At 42.7% G+C, this 12426-nt stretch overlaps 2 protein-coding genes across 4 annotated transcripts; one reads left to right on the forward strand and one right to left on the reverse strand.

The window, feature by feature from the left end:
- Positions 1 to 24: 24 nt before the first annotated feature.
- LOC118113769 (transmembrane protein 244) lies at positions 25 to 4326 on the forward strand. Of its 3 annotated transcripts, none has more exons than XM_035163746.2 (6): positions 25 to 922; positions 1325 to 1345; positions 2562 to 2635; positions 2726 to 2851; positions 2940 to 2984; positions 3079 to 4326. In XM_035163746.2, the coding sequence occupies exons 1-6, from the start codon at positions 885 to 887 to the stop codon at positions 3171 to 3173; spliced, it is 399 nt and encodes a 132-aa protein (XP_035019637.1). In that variant the 5' UTR covers positions 25 to 884; the 3' UTR covers positions 3174 to 4326. The 3 variants fall into 3 exon arrangements, with proteins under 3 accessions (XP_035019637.1, XP_035019636.1, XP_035019639.1); XM_035163745.2 differs by having other exon boundaries at positions 36 to 922; positions 1260 to 1345; XM_035163748.2 differs by having other exon boundaries at positions 871 to 1003; positions 1260 to 1345.
- sgk2b (serum/glucocorticoid regulated kinase 2b) lies at positions 4314 to 8005 on the reverse strand. Its single transcript, XM_035163744.2, has 12 exons — positions 7760 to 8005; positions 7369 to 7444; positions 7197 to 7266; positions 7066 to 7091; positions 6501 to 6558; positions 6326 to 6409; positions 6107 to 6238; positions 5729 to 5841; positions 5266 to 5485; positions 5018 to 5173; positions 4847 to 4936; positions 4314 to 4761 (listed from the first exon to the last, which is right to left on the reverse strand). Exons 1-12 carry the CDS (start codon positions 7824 to 7826, stop codon positions 4600 to 4602), a joined length of 1254 nt encoding a protein of 417 aa, XP_035019635.2. The 5' UTR covers positions 7827 to 8005; the 3' UTR covers positions 4314 to 4599.
- Between the last annotated feature and the right edge of the window lie 4421 nt (positions 8006 to 12426).

Genomic DNA, 12426 nt, shown 5'->3' on the forward strand with positions numbered 1-12426 from the left:
GTTTCCCCCCCCCGCGCTCAAAGCCCCCAACCTCCACCTCCCGAGCTCAGGCTGCGATCGGTCCGTTCACACCGGAGCTGAGAGCTGGATTAAATAAGATCAGCCCTGTCACAATCACCTCAAGTGACATCTTCAGCCAAATTGTACATTCTACCGCTAACACGCATCCATGTGTGCGAGATGATGCGATAACAAAGGGAAACAAGCAGCGTTGAGTGGAATCGGGGAGAACAAACACCACATGTGCATCTTCTTCTGCTCTGTAATGAACAAAAACAGCCAGGGTGATATAACGTGGAGACATTTTTATTCTGGCAGGAATCCTCAGCTCCTGCGCACAAAGACATGTGGGACTTCGGGGACGTGTTTTCACGATTTGAAGTCACCACTGTGGACTGATCGTTACTTGTGTGTGTTTGGTTGCGTGTGTTTGTTGTGTCAAAACACACACACACACTCTCCTGTTCAACACAAACGATTGTCTCCAGCTAACCTGCAGCAGTGTTCAATCCCTCCCACCACAGGGCGGCTCTCCGCTGACGGACGTTTCGCACATCTCGCCGTTTTCGCACGAAAATCTCCAGGAAATAGACGGCACCCTATGCGTGTTTTTTTATTTTATTCATTAATTAATTTGTTTGCGGTAGCATGCATGACTCTGCGATCACTTGGGGCACACACGCAGGGGACAGTGTTTGATTCCAGTGATACGAGGTGAAACGAGTTCAGACTCTCGGGGCTGTGGACGCAGAGGCGCCGCTTTCATGCCTGCGCCGTGCGTTCGCCGCTAGATGGCGCGCGAGGTCCGGTGAGTCGCGGGATTAACGGGGTCGCGCATCCCGCAGCAGCCCCGCATTATTTTTTGTTCGGGCCTATATACAAGCATGAGATGGCATTCAAAGGCAAAGCGGTCGACTCGAAGGTAAGACGGGACGAGGCGACGCGTCTGTGCGGAGCGTCGCGGTGGCTGTGAGGAGATCGATGGTGCAGAGGCTGCTGTTCTGTGCGTTTTATTGTGACATGCATCGATTATTCATCAGTTATCAATAATCAAAGTGTGCAGCAGGTCAGGTTCTGCAGCAGTTAAAGAGTGGTGGCGTGTGTCTGCTTGCTCACACAGCTCCAGGTGTTTGCTCGTGTTGTGTGTGTGTGTGTGTGTGTGTGTGTGTGTGTGTTGCATTGTTGACAGATTATAAAACAGTGTGTTGTTGTGAAATCTTGTCTCCTCCCCTGTCTGTGTGTGTGTGTCCATCCCACAGACCGTGCTCCTCAACCTGCTGCTGTGTCTGCTCATATTTTACTCTCTTTTCTACATGATCGCCAGCGTGTGCTTCGGTGCCTTCAGGTTTGAATCCCTCACACGCATGCGCACACGCACGCACCACGCAAAATGCACTTATGAAAGCTGCCCCCCACACACACACACTCATAGACACACATCTCCACCACCATCCCCTCTCTCTCCCCCATAATCACCAGGGTGTGGCTAATAACGGATCATAATGCTTATCCTCATACTTGGTTATTAGTTTCCATACCACACAACTATATGATGGCATATAAGGCATCGTCATGTAGTTTCAACAGTTAACACAACAGTTATAAGGAGCATTACCACTTTATTTTGCAGGTTCTACTATTTTCTAATCATTATATTGGAATGACCTGGAAAGATCTTTATTAGATATAGTAGAAAATAATAAACAATATTAATACTTTGTGTCGAGTTTAGAAAGACTACTGTAAAATGTAATCTAGTAGAAATATTGAATGAATATCTGGGTCACACTAGTAATTTAGTGGAATTAATTTGTACAAGTGTACCAATTGAGCCGTGCACCCATCTGCCTTATCTTTATTATCTAATTACAGTAATTTCCAGGAACTGTCAGATACATTTACAGTTGCATATCTGTTCCTTTCAAAGAAGCTACAGGAAGCTGCCGTGTCTGTACAATAAAGTGTTATCAAATAAGATAACACATCAACTGAAGGCAAATTTGCAGATTCCAAATTGTGGAATATGTACATCCAAACAACATGATTAAAAAAATGTAACATCTTATGCATCTTTAACTCATTGTGACACAGGGTTCTTCTATAAACTTTATTTCATTTAATTCATGTCGTAAATATTCTTAAGTAAAATGTGTTTAGAAATAACAACACACACAAACAAGGTCATGTATAAAGTGCAGTTTGTACTTAATGGGTATTTGGAGGTGATAGGTGACAGCAGTGCACACAGAGCAGCAGGAACTGGGGGTCAATAGGACCCTAGCGTCTCATTTTTGTCTAAGGGCCAAATTGCCAGGTTAATCTGGCCATGGAGCCATCATTGCAGGAGTATGACCTGACGCAAAGCACATAAAAACAGCTCTTGTGCATGATGGAGGGAGGTTTATCTCAAATTAAAATGTCTCTTTCATGAGTTTTTACGTTAGTTTGTCCACATCCTGTGACCTTATCTCTTTACCTGAAGGGCTGAGGCACATCAACACTTATTGCACTTTCATCACTTGACCAATCTGCACCAATTACAGTGATTCCTCTTCATTTAGGCTGGATCACTTCGACGGACTGATCCCATTTGACTTTAAGACCGAACCCACTGAATCCAACTCCAAATACCTGGGTGAGCGCAGCTAATGCAGGCGACACAATGAACGACGAGTGTGAACTTTGAACAGATGATGCATTTTCTCGCTGCGTTGGTCTCCCTCAGTGAACCTCCTGTCCTTGGAGCTCACCTACTTCTGCAGTGGCCTCCTGTTTGCCGCGGTGGTGAGGAGGCGGGTGTGGGACTACGCCCTCACCGTCACACTTCTGCATGTTGCGATCACCAGCCTTGGTGAGGACAAACATAACGATCCAGCCAGGTTACTCACACAAATTACCAAACGTGTTGTGAAACTGCATGTTTTGTTTCCATGTTGCAGTGATGTTGGAGTTCCCCATGGTGTGGCAGTGGTGGCTGGCTTTAGGTAAATTAAATTAGACTCTATCTGGAACTCATTGCGTCTGACTTTGTAAGCTCGGCTGACTTTAATGCTCTTCACCTTTTCTGCTGTTCTGTAGGTAGCGGCTTGTTTCTGATGATATGCAACGGTCAGCTGATTGCTTATTTCACCTGCCAGAGCGACCAGAGCTACTCCTCCTTCAGCATCTACTAACTGCTAATGTATTTTTTTATTTATTTATTCTTTAAAAGTTATTTAAGTTTATTTATTGATTGATTAACTTCCAACAGTTTTATTAACACACTTGTAAAGTGGAGAAGAAGGGATCAGACCGGAAGCTCTCGTCTTGAGACACCAGTCAGATTATCCACAGTGTTCGGCTTTGTCTGTTACCTTTGCTCTTTTCTAGAAAAAAACTCACCTTCACGTATTGAGGCTGCTTTCAGACACTAACTGAAGTCTGGACATTTTCCTGCCAGCTAGTAAAATGTCTGAAAGAGGTCAGAGTGAGCCAAAGAGAACTCAGCAGTAAAATGTCTGGAAAATTCACAGCAAGCGAGTGGGTGAGGTAATGGCTGCAACAAAAAAGAATACAAATATCTCAGGATGTAAAAGATTTTGACTTTTGAGCTTTTGCCGAGGAGGGCCGACGCTATCGTGTTGATGTGCTGTAACAGAACACAACAGAGAGAATACATCGTGTCCTGCCTCCTGCCTGCTCTACCCAGGCTTCACCCTCCACCTGAATGTTGATGTGAACACGTCTGACCCGGACAATTCTTCATGTTCACACTCCAGCTGGAGAGCAGAGCTCAGCCACTCAGCTGCTCCTGGACGTGCTTAAAACAAGACTCGTAACCAGAGGCGACCGAGCCTTTGCAGTAACCGCCCTAAACTTGTGGAACAGTTTACCACTCCATGTTAGATCTGCCCCCAAATCTTTGTTAAAGACACATCTCTTCTCTTTGTCCTTCCTTTTGAGTTGAGAACGTTTTTATCCCAATCATTACTATTATGATATACTGCGTATTGCTGTTTTCTTGTTGTACCTTTTACTTTGTAAGGCACTTTGGTCAACCAAAGTTTTAAATGGGTTATATAAATACAGTTGACATTGACATATGTCTGAAAATGGCTTAAGTCAGAGCTGGGTCCAAAGTGTGTTTAAGGGTTGTCATGTAAATGCCACAAGGAGATGTTTTCTGTATTTTGCTTCTGATGCACAATCCCTTTGTCACTATGCAGGATTTAAATGTGACCTGTGAAGTATTTTACCTTTGTAAACTGTGAATGTAGAAGCTGAATGGGAATGTTGCAATATATGTTGTGATTCACAGACTTAAATGTCAAGTGTTGAACAATGAAACTGCTTTGTGTTTATTGTTCCATGCCCCTTAAACATTGAAGTAGCAAGGACTCGTGAAATAGTGACCAGCCTATTTCTTATGATAATGACAATACAGTTAAAATTACTGTAATAAAATATGCAAAGATATCATTTAGTTAAGTGGAAGCAGTGAAACATACTGTTGCTGTATTAGTGTAAGAATGTGTTTAAAAATAGCCTGGATTACATAATTTATGATGTAAAAAAAAAAAACATATTTGAACAAATGTGCTCCCGGAGGAGTCGTTGTGGTTATGAAACAGGCTGTGGTGTCATGTACTCCACTGGATTCATGAAGGAGAATCCTGGGAAGGCCTCGCTGGCACCGCTCGCCTGGCAGCGCTCATTCACGGAGGCCGGGACGGGTTGTAGCGTGAACTCGGGGTCGATGTGGCTGATATCACAGGGTCCACACTGGAGCAAACACAAACACACACTCAGGTACGCTGCATTCATTAGAAACAATAGTGCCCTCCACTCATTTCTGAATCACTCGTACCACGTTAGGGATGAAGGGAGGTTCCACTCTCCTGGCCAGGAGGTCGTCCCAGTCGATGGAGGCAAAGAAAGGATGTTCCTGCAGCTCCTCCTGCAAACACATCAACATTAGATCCTCTGTGCTTGTGCTTGTGTCACAGTTTGTTTTCTCTTTTTCAAGGGGTGCACTTACGAGGTCACAGCTCGCCCCCGTGCGTTTGGTGAAGTCCCTGTCCAGCAAGCCCTCTAACAGTGAGCGGGCCGCCTGAGACACCCCGCTCCCCAGCTGCAGAGGAGCGTAGAGTTTGTTCTCGAACATCTCTGCTTTGCTGCGGCTGTAGAATGGAGGCTGAGAGGCAGAACAGGGAGAGTGAGGTGAAGATGCTGAGGAAAGATAAGAAAGATGATGAAGAGGAAAGATATTGTTTCACTTTTACTTACCAGTCCATAGAGCATTTCAAAAAGCACAGTGCCGAGTCCCCACCAGTCCACTGCTGGACTGTAGGGGCAGCCCTGTAGCACCTCCGGAGCGATGTACTCTGGAGTCCCACAGAACGTGTGCATAATCCCACCTACGGCCACGCCTTCTTTACACAGCCCAAAGTCAGTCAGCATCACATGACCCCCGCTGTCCAGCAGGATGTTCTCTGGTTTAAGGTCTCTGGCAGACAAACAGATGGAAGTGTTGGTTTACTTTTCTTTACATTAGCATTTTCTTGCTATTGATTTTCTTATATTTTTCTCTCATTTTACATTTGCTTCTTTTCTCTTTTTTAGTTTTTGACATGCTGCTGGAGGACAGTGGTGGGGACCTGTGTGTGTGTGTGCGTGTGCGTGTGCGTGCGTGCGTGCGTGCGTGCGTGCGTGTGTGTGTGTGTGTGTGTGTGTGTGTGTGTGTAGGTACCTGTAAACGATGTCAAGAGAGTGGAGGTAGCCGAGCGCCATGGCCATCTCTGCAGCGTAGAAAGCAGATCTAGCTTCGGGAAATGAGCCCTCTCTCTGGAGGTGGTAAAAAAGCTGGGGACAAACAGACGAGCGTTCAAATACACAGATTTCATAAGTGACACTAAGACTGACTGTCAAAATTCTAAGTTATATCAGCAAACTTAAAATATGCAGCAAATTACGTTGGTTTTATCCACATGATTTATATAGATTACTTCAACTCTGATTTTCATGTCCATAAACACTGATAGCTATGGGCAAAGTGAGAGTTACTATTGTTACTACAGTTTTCAGCCGTCACACCAATGACAGAGAGAGTTTGTTTTCACACTCATACCTCCCCCCCATTGACATAGTCCAGGACGAAGTAGAGCATCTTCGGCGTCTGGAAAGAGAAGTGGAGTCCCACTAGGAACGGATGTTGCAGCCCCTTCAGCAGTACGCTCCTCTCAACCATCACATGCCTCTGCTGCAGAGACCAGAGGGACACAGTGAGCAGACGGACAGGTAGGACAGCGGACAGACAGACAGACAGACAGACAGACTGATCGATCACCTCGCTCCTCTTGACGATCATCTTTTTCTGCAGCACTTTCACAGCATAGTAGCCCCCTTGTTCTCTGTGTCTTGCAAGCAGCACCTGTAAACATTTGAAATATGACATGTCATGTCCCTGCACCATCTCTGGAGAAAAAACATAACACAAAAAAACAAGAATAGAAAATGCCCACCTTTCCAAAGCTTCCTCCGCCGATAACTTTGAGGTAGTCAAAGTCTGACGGCTTCGTCCTGTTTGATACAGCGACAGAAAACAGTCAGGTTTAGACAGAACTACAAAATAAGGCATAATCTGTAAGTCCCTAATCACTTAGATTTTAGATAATAAACTATTTATTGCTAGTGCACAGAACTGAATACTTTGTCCAGTGGTTCCCCAGCTGGGTTTGAGACCCCTAAAGCTTTTGGGGCCCAAGTTGATTAACATTTCTCTATCTTCTATTATCAGAACGACTGAATAATAATAAATCTGTAAGAATAATTCAAGAAGAACAATCTGAAACTGAGAGACCAAAAGTTACGGGATCATTTACTCTTTTTTGGGTCACATCAAGTCAAAATAATTTATCAATCGTTATACTAACTGCAAGTGGCAAAAAATATCTAGATTTCCTTTATGTTTTGTGACTGCTTATTGAAACATTACGAGTTATTGACACATTCAGCAGAAACAAATTATACCATGTTTATACCCTGGTTACAGGGTTACAGGGTCGTCAGAGGTAAAAAAGAACTTACTGAGAGGTGTCTGTGTCCACTGAGCTCTGCGGAGAGAGAAGACACAGAGGGACAGGGAGGGTCAGGAGGTCAGATTCAGTTTCATGTCCTGTCAACACTCAGTATTTTAAAGTCCTCCTCTCTGTGCTCACCGCTGGGCTTTTCTTGACCTTCTCCTTTCTCAGCCTCCTCGGTGGCCGCAGGATTTTCTGGGTGTCCAACCTTCAATTAAAGACACGAGAAAAACAGGACAGTTGTTTTCATGCAATTGAACAACAAAACAGGAATTATAACACGTGCATTTCTTCAAACTCTCAAACTCACTGTTGGCAGAGTTGTTGACTGGAGACAAGTTTGTGTAAGAAGTCACTGAAGGCGACTTTCTTGCCTTTGAGCAGAGCTGTGAGACAGACAGGGGGACAGACAGGGGGACAGCAGGTCAGCTGCACTGACACGCTTTAACAAAAAGTTAGGTAATCATTAAAACATAATTTTTTGACTTTATTAGTATTAAAACTTAATAAAAGCACTTTCATATAGTGTTTTTTATCACAAATTTACAATTCTGTCACTTGTAGGAGGATGTTTGAAAATGAACTGTTAGTTGTTTTCTGTATGTGTCTGTATATGATCAGTTTGCTGTTAATCCAAAGTTAAAAGAATAGAACAAATAAAAATATGTTTTTAAAAACGCAGGTTACAGTTGGTTACTCACCTGACAAAAACGACACAAGCCGCGTCATCTTGGCGTGAGTCATCGGCCGCTCCGGAGTCACCGTCATCCTGGTGAAAAGAGTCCGGGATGTTTGATAAAGACTGAAAAGAGGAGAGAAAGTTGGTCGTCAATGGAGACGCGGCGACTCGCGGCAGAGCTGCTCAGCGTGTGACCCGCTCCGTCACCGGCGCGCGCTCACACACAGCTGACGTAAGACGATACGCAGGGTGCGGGGCGTTCGAGTCGCCTCGGAGAAGTCACGACTGAGATGTGCGCGCGTATAAGCGAGCAGAAGTCCGTGTCAGCATCTGGCTCAGAATCTGCCTCAGTCATTCCTACTCCCGAGTGTGTCTCTACGGGAGGAGAACCAGGAAGCTCTGAAGCAGAACTATCGAAATGTCGAATAGGCTACTGCCTTATTGGGCAGAATTTACAAACGTTTAAACAGTTGTAGCCTATGGAATGGCTTAGTTAATGGTTTATAAATCATTTACTAATTCTTTATAGTCAAAATCGAAATTTTTTAAAAAGGAAAAATTTGCATTTCGACAAAACATCAGTGTGATAAGAAGTACTTAGATCACAGAAACCATCTTGGACAAAAAAATAAACAATTTTTGTCGTCGTCTTTGACTTTTTTATCTGGTCCATGTCCCTTTTGCTAACATGGAGGAGGCAGGATTTATGACCCTATCTGCAGCCAGAGATCGAGACAATTTGGCTTCCCTTTTGAGGAAGCTGTCATGTCGTTCCTCTTTATACTCTGTGGTCCAAAATATATAGCACTAGCAAACCTCATCTAATGGAACATTTATTTGGAAATGTGACATACTTTCTGATAGGGAATACTTAATAAATTGTTTAAAAGCTGTAACAAACTATTTGTCTATGCTTTATAGATCAATTATAAGCCATTAAAATCAACTTTTGATTTACCATGGATGTGGAAAATCTCAAATAAGAGCAAGGATCCAGTCTCTTGTTGGTCTCAACCTTAATATGATATGACTTGGTGCTTAAAAATTCCCTTTTATTTATATTCTTTAGTTTTTTATTGCCATGTATTTTGTGAAGCACTCAGTAACCTTGTTTAGATAAGCGCTTTACTAATAAAGTTATTATTATCATTAACTATTTTCTCAGAATCCAAGATTGAGAACCACTGGCACTTGAATATTATTTTATGTGGCTCCTTGTTTTGGCGCTTGAGTCAGTGGAACATGGAAAAAAGAATTTAGGCACTTTTGAGATCTCCTAATGGACAAATCCTTGATCTACTGTAGCTTCTATTGAAGCTCATTTGTATAATAATATTTTGTGTCTAGCAAAGAAATAACAGTAGCTACATTTATCTTTAGTAAAGGCAGCTCTTTTCATCAGTGAGAAACGTCTAATGGACTGTTTCACTCCTTGTCCTCTGGAGAGAGGGCTGCATGATATCTGGACCAAAATCTTTTTGAACAATTCTAATTAATACGTACAACAGGAGGCTTTATAATCTTGAGTTGGACGAGTTGTTGATATGTGATACGTGTGCAAAACCGAACAGTGTTTGTGTAATGTTGTTGTTAAGAGTTGTGTTTCTTTTCTGTGACGATGCCATTATAAATGTTGATAAACCATTTATGAGGATTTCACACTTTCTAATACCTCATCGGGTTTGCAGTCATAAATATTAATAATACATCAATACAAGGTCTTTGGGTTTACAATTTCAGATCAATAGCAAAAGTGACCTGCCATTAATGTTATTGATAAAGCGTTATACAGTCCATCATGTCTGCAGTTGTAAATGCAGTTAAAAATTCTGGTTCAGATGTCCTGCAGCCCTTTATCACAAGTGATCAAACAGTCCATTAGAAGGGTCTTTAAGAGAAAAAGAGGAGGATTTTCCACAATCTGGCAACCAAGAAGCAGCTCTAAGGAATGGGTTATTGCTCATATATGAAGCATGAGTAAATTTTGCATTATACATTGATAAATCCATGCATTACATCTTATTAACCCTCACACAGTGCTGCAGGGTGTGACATACTTTGTATCCCAACCTAAAGGTTGGAATCACCCTGGTTCACCCCATCACACTCACACACACAGCAATCACTCACCCACCCAAAGCATGGTCTTTTTTCTCTTTATTATTTACAATTAATCTATTTACTTCTTATTGTCAGTAGATATTGTTCAATTATTGAGAAAAAAAATTATAATTATATACTTAAGACAGAAAGAAATCCACTTCTACCCCACAGACATGAACCACTGAAGTAGTGGTCTGTGAGCAGGCCAGAGCTTGAAAGGCAAAATGGGCTGTGAGACGCCTGCAAAATGAGTTGGGCTATTATGTGTCACTATTTTGCAGTCAAAGGAGATAAATGGAGGGCGATAGGTGTTGGGTCCCTTGAATGCACGGCAAGTTTCTGGCACGTGAAGGGAGCATAGCCAGCTCATGCTCCCTCTGCGAAAAAGCAGAAGCAGGCACTCGTGATGAGCTGACGGTGCTCGTGTCCCATCGACATAGTAACCCACTTAACTTACTTCTAGAGGGAACTTATTTTTATGACTTTGAAAACACACCCTTCTTTATTTCTATTTGCCTGTTTCTGTAGGCCTCTATATTACGGGTATGGGTTTCTCCTCACATATTCCAGTCACTGGTCGTTTGAGGGAGGCCGGCATACCACCAGTAAGTCTGTGACTGGGTGGCAAGACATATGGTGGCACAGGTACTGAGGAGATGTGTGCATATGTGTGTTACCCCATGTGTCATGTATGTATATCAAGAGACTGGTTCATGTCAGTTTTAGGGTCCTTCCACTCACACACCAGCTCACATAGAGAGTCAGTACCACTTTTACCGAAGGGTTTTGCAACACACACATTCATCTTGAACCTAAGGGTAGTTACTGGGTAATGGAAACTAAACGACATGTGTCAATTCGTGACAGCATACCGGCATATGACAACTCCATACATCTGTCCTCCTGTCTCATGTGGCTGCTGCACACGCCTGAGAATCGGCACGGCCTGTCCACTCCATGGCAGACCCAGTTTTATGCTTGTGATACATGAGCACGCTCCTGCAGCAGTTCCCATGCAGCTATAGGGGGCTCGTTGTTTTATATCACAGCAGTTCATATGCTCCTGTTATTCTGCGACATTGTAAAAGCCAAGACTCTCTGGCGGGGGGACTGCATTACATAAGAATGGCTCAGTATCAACAGGTGATTATATAATAAGTGGAAATAGAAAGAGGAGCTGTCCTGAGTCTGTCTGACACAGCAGGTGGTCAACAAGTTCTTGAGAGAGGGATGAAGCAAATACAAATGTATCTTGTGCATCAGTAAAATAATGATACTCACATATGAGCGATTAGAGGAGAGACTGGGCTTTGTCCTGAGATAAAATAAGAACAATAGGAAATATTCTTTTAAACTGGAAATGAGTAAAAGTGTTGTGGCAGAGGACTTCAGTGCGATATGAGAATAAGAGGTTGAGATTCAGATAGATGGGACACGAGGTGCAGATACTGAAATAACGCCAGGTTGGTCCTTGTGTCATGGTGGGTGTCTAAATTTGGAGAGGGAGAGTCCGGGGTGTCTTGGTTACTGTTCCAGAAAGCTGATCCTCAGACAGCGACAGGGGGAGGTTCCTCTCTGTCACAGTGGCTGTGGGTGTGGGGGGTGCACGGTGGGTGTCACCCCAAAGTGAACCGGTCTCTGCTAGTCTGACTGACAAGACTGCAGCCTCTTGCCTCATCACACTGACGCCATGCAAACTGGTTGTGGCTGGTTTTGCATAAACTGTGGGGGAGCGTGCGACAGGTGATGTTGAACACAAAGCGCTCGTTTCAACTGTCAGATCCACCAGTGGTGGAAGAAGTAGTAGTAAAAGTACCGATACATTAGTATAACAAGTAAGTAGAGTATAAGTACTCCTGCATTTGAGATCCTACTTAAGTAAAATGACATGTTAGAAGTACTATCAATAAACACTGGTATTAGTATCAAAAGTAAAAGTAGATCAATATTGATAGATTGTTTTTTCTGTATCTGACAGACTGTTAGAGCCTCTTAGATCAACCTTACTTCCTGTTTTATGACCAGTGAATCGGTTTGAGAGTGTTGATACTGGGGCTTTGTGTACAAACTGATTGTGACATTTCATTTCTAAGTTTAACTAATCTACCTTTATGTTGCATACAAACTTTTGGGAAGTAATTAACACTAATTCTTCAAATAAAGATGATGTTTGGTCATGTTTTTTTTTAATGAAAAATCATACATCAGTGTATAAGGGCCACAACGTTTGTCTTACGAAGATTCAGAAATAACAATAATAATAACAACAGCTAAATAATTAAATGTCATTTAAAATCAAAGAAAGCAAATGATATAACACAACATATATAATCAAGGACAACAAATAAAATAATTAGAACAATTTTGAGTTATGGCAAAGGATAAAAGAAACATATGTATAACAGACATTCTGAAATGTATGTTAGACACTGAATGTTACTGGTTACACTGATAACCACTGCAGATGTATGCATGTACTTGTCGATTCAGTTATTTTTAGATGTGTGGTAACGAATGAATGAAAGTGGTACAGAGCCCACTGAGGCTGCAACCTGTTTGTATGTGGCCCATTTCTTATGTGGCACA

The sequence above is a fragment of the Hippoglossus stenolepis genome, chromosome 8 (assembly GCF_022539355.2).
Source record: "Hippoglossus stenolepis isolate QCI-W04-F060 chromosome 8, HSTE1.2, whole genome shotgun sequence".
Taxonomy (NCBI): Eukaryota; Metazoa; Chordata; class Actinopteri; order Pleuronectiformes; family Pleuronectidae; genus Hippoglossus; species Hippoglossus stenolepis.